Genomic DNA, 3,931 nt, shown 5'->3' on the forward strand with positions numbered 1-3,931 from the left:
GACGGGGGGGAGTCCGGGATGTAGCGGGGGGGCCCCAGACCCCGCCCCTCCTCTCCACCTTCCCCTTCACACGTCACGGAGGGCCTCTCGATCCTCCTCTTCCTCCTCCTCCTCCTCCTCCTCCTCTGCTCTTCCTCTCCGGGGCCTCTGCCACAGAGGGGACCCATCGTTACCCAGAAGCCCCGGTGGTGGTGTCAACGCTCCATGCGGTGGCCTTTGTCTCAATGGTAGCTCGTAGGCTTGTGTGTAACCTGGACTTCCTTTGCTTCTGCTGTCAGGGCTGGCTCTTTTCCTTTATTTTATTTGCTTTCCGCTGAGGTAGGTTGGCTACTTGTTTTGTTGCCTGTTCTCAAGTGTGTGTGTGTGTGTGTGTGTGTGTGTGTGTGTGTGTGTGTGTGTGTGTGTGTGTGTGTGTGTGTGTGTGTGTGTGTGTGTGTGTGTGTGTGTGTGTGTGTGTGAGGGAGTAGGTGTAGGGTGATCTCTGGAGAGAGTACCACATGGTGCTTGGGGCCAACACTGGAGAAGGAATGGGGCCTAATGCTCCTCAGAGAGGCCTTGAGCTTAACACATTAGCAGAGCACCTTTCACTAGCACCCTGCGCCTGATCCCCTTACACGCTGCTTCATTTAGACCTGTTGTCGGCCTAAGCTACGCCGCTCAGGGCCTCTCTCTTTACTCTGTTGTGAACTCGTGAATGTGTTGTTACCGTGACAATGGGGTTGATCATAAGCTTTCTATTTCTGTTTATCTTATCGATTAACGTTTTTTGCTCTATTCCCAGTGTACTTATACAATGTTTAGTTTTAAACGACCCGGCCATTGCTTGTGTGATTGTGCAATGCACCCATTAGAGCCGTCATCATGTGCACGGTAGTGCACGGCACAGTGCACTTGCGCTACTGCTGCCGGTAACCCAAGTATTGGGGTTGGTAAGAGTGTCGTGGTAGGAGTGTAACGTCAGCATGCCTGGCCGTGCGTAGTGATTAGGATATTAAGTGGTGTGGTGAGAAGTAGAGTAGCAGATTTGATAAAGGGGGGGAAATGTGTGACTGACGCACCTCCACCCCTGCTGGTTCCTTTGTCTGCCCCTTATTGTCCTACTTCCAGGAAGAGAGTACATGAGTCAGCCTTAGGGTACTCCACCACCAGATGCAAGCACTGAATCACGTCTTTGACGATGTGTGTGTGTGTGCGTGGTTGTGTGTGTGCGTGTGTGTGTGTGCGTGTGTGTGTGTGTGTGTTCCCGATTGCGTGAGGCAGGGCTGAGAGACAGTCTGGGGGGGAGAGAGAGAGAGAGAGAAGGAAGAGGGAGGTGGGTGAGTGATAGAGATAGTGGGCTGTTAGTGTGGCTGCCACATTTGTTGCTTTCCCTCCCTCTCCGTTTCATCTCTCCGCACGGAGAGATGGTTGTGGCTGGGGCTAATAGTGTAAGATGCTAGTGTGCTAGTCTTTTGTTTGGCAGATAAGAGGTTTTCTCCTTAAAGTAGATACAGTACCGGGGCTTGGCTGTCGGCAGTTTCTTTTTTTTCTTTTTTTTATTGGATGGGATTTTTTTTTTTTCCTTTGTCTTTCTCCCTCCTTTGGGCCTCAACCCGACCGAGTTTGAAGGACCGTACGAAGCCCCTGTTCATCGGCTGATGCCACCACGAGACCCCCGGACGCAGTCCCTTGCTTTTTAATCACATCTTTGTCTTTCCTCTTTTTCGGGGGGTGGTGGTGGTGGTTGGATGGGTGGGTGGGGGTGGCCTCAATTTTTGTTTCTTTTTTATTAATAGCAGCTGGCTTTCGGTGGTCGGTCACTCGGTTCAGCTTTGTCCTCTTTTTTTTATTAGGGATCTTTTTCCGTTTTTTATTTACCGGCTGGATAAAAAAAAGAGTGATGTTCTCCCTTCCCTCCCTCCCTCTCTCTCTCACTCTTTCTCTCCTCCCCGCCGCTGTGCACAGCGCAGCAGGCACGAGTGGTGCGGGCGGGGTGGGTGGGGGCGTGAGTAGAGGGGGGAGAAAGAAAGAAAAAACGAGAGAGAACGAGAGAGCGAGAGCGCAAACGAGTGAGGGAGCGATGAAAAAAAAAAAAAAGCAGCAGCAGCAGCCCAGCGCGCCTGTGCTGTTACCTCGGCTGAACCTGCGAATGAACCCGTTGCACTGCCTCGGCGCAGGAGCCAGGAGACGAATCGGTCGGCTAGATTCAAAACAGAGGGGCAGTGTTGAGCGGATAGCGAGCCTCGCTTGCGCTGCGCTCCCGCTCGCCACTGGTCACGCCATTCAGAATCCACCGCTCCCTTTCCATTCTGTCTGCGTGGTAAGTAAGGATTACTTTTTTTTTTGATGTAAAGATTTTTATTCCGTTTTGGGATTTTTTTTTTTTTTCCGAGAAGAGGAAGTGGGGAGTGGGGGTGGATGGGGGGGGGGGCATGGGCGTGTGTGTGTGCGTCTGTCTGAGTGTGTGTGTGTGTGTGTGTCTCCGTGCGGTGCATTACGTGTATCCATTCGCCCCGGGGGCGCTGTGTCTCTCACTCTCTCGGCCTGTCAGATAGCTTATCAGACTGGTGTTGGCTGTTAGATTGCAAGGCGACAACAGTCTGTAGGCTGTCTGACATTTTGAGCTCTTTCATCTCGAACCAGCATCCTGTTTTGTCCCCGCTCTCTTGCCGTCATGCTGTGATCATTGTGCCGGTGAAGCGTCAGTTCCCATTTGGCCGTGTTTCCGCTGTAATGTCACTTCTCTTCTCTTTTTTTTTCACAAACCGTTACGGTGGAATTAAAGACATCGTTCCCCATTCCTCCCCGCCCATCCCCTCTCCCTCCCTCCCTCCCTCCCTCCCTCCCTCCCTGCCGTTGTCCGTGATAGCGTTCGTTTCCTATTTAATGTGGGGGGGGGGGGGTGGGTGGGTGGACGGTTCTATTTTTCCTACCACTATAATCCGATTCGACGACGGAGGACTCACCATATGCGCTGTTTTGTATGCGATGCACAACGTGCCTCTGTGTGTCGACGGTTCATGCTTTCTCTGTCTGTTTTGTGGTGTGCGTTTGGGGCGTGCGCGCGTGTGTGTGTGTGCGGCCGCAGCAGCAAGACCACACACACACGCGCACACATGGATTTCCATAGAAGCCAGAAATGCACACCTTATTGCAACACATTCCATTGTGACAGAGAGCCCCAGCACTCACAACTCGCCGCTCCACAACTGGGGCCCCCTCCTCGCTTCCCTTTTCTCTTTTTTCATATATTCTTTTTTTTTTTACACACTTCCCTCTTTTTCGTGGTTCCAGAGAACGATGTGTTGTTGCTCAATACGGCGCGGCGCGTTTTTCCTTTTTTTTGCTCTCGGTCTCTTTCGTTTTTTAAAGCCTCGTTTTATTGGAACAAATTCCTCGGGGGAGTGTAGTTCTGTGGGCCACACTTTGCTTATTATGCAAAGCTGAAAGGAATTGTGCCCCGACAGGGAGGTGCTCCAGCTACATGTTTGGGGGGGGGGGGGGGGGGGTAGTGAAGGGGAAAGGGGGTGGTTAATATCGTGTTGTTGATTTTTCTGTATTAGTGGACAACATCGGAATGGCCCCTCTGGCCCGGGGAGTTGGTTTTTCTTGGCAGATTTCGAACGTCCTGTTCCATGAGGGGAGCCCCCTTTTGGCATGCCCAGTCTACGCACATCTGTGTGTGTGTGTGTGTGTGCGAGTGCAAGTCTGGAAACTTTGTTTATGTTTATACGTATAAGTGCCTGTTTGGCACTTTTGTCTTATTTTTTCCTGCTACATAGGTAAACGTTCCGTCTATTTCCCTGACTGATAAATAAAGGTTGTGTTGAAAACAAGTTTGGGTTCTGTTCATTGTGTGACGCGACTTGACCGCACAGAGCCGGCGTTGACCTTCAGGGGCCCCCAAAGAATCTCACATGTCGGCCCCGCTGAGAGACAAGGAGGATATTGA

At 51.7% G+C, this 3,931-nt stretch overlaps 1 protein-coding gene across 1 annotated transcript in view; it reads left to right on the forward strand.

Moving 5' to 3' along the window:
• The window catches only part of LOC130385828 (vacuole membrane protein 1-like), a 61,643-nt gene extending 59,952 nt beyond the window's left edge, over positions 1-1,691 (forward strand). Inside the window, exon 13 of the mRNA XM_056594544.1 lies at positions 1-1,691. This exon is cut by the window's left edge and continues 142 nt beyond it. Coding sequence (XP_056450519.1) covers positions 1-2 — 2 coding nt within the window. The 3' untranslated portion in view covers positions 3-1,691.
• Positions 1,692-3,931: the final 2,240 nt, after the last annotated feature.

Source organism: Gadus chalcogrammus, chromosome 7 (assembly GCF_026213295.1).
Source record: "Gadus chalcogrammus isolate NIFS_2021 chromosome 7, NIFS_Gcha_1.0, whole genome shotgun sequence".
Classification (NCBI taxonomy): Eukaryota; Metazoa; Chordata; class Actinopteri; order Gadiformes; family Gadidae; genus Gadus; species Gadus chalcogrammus.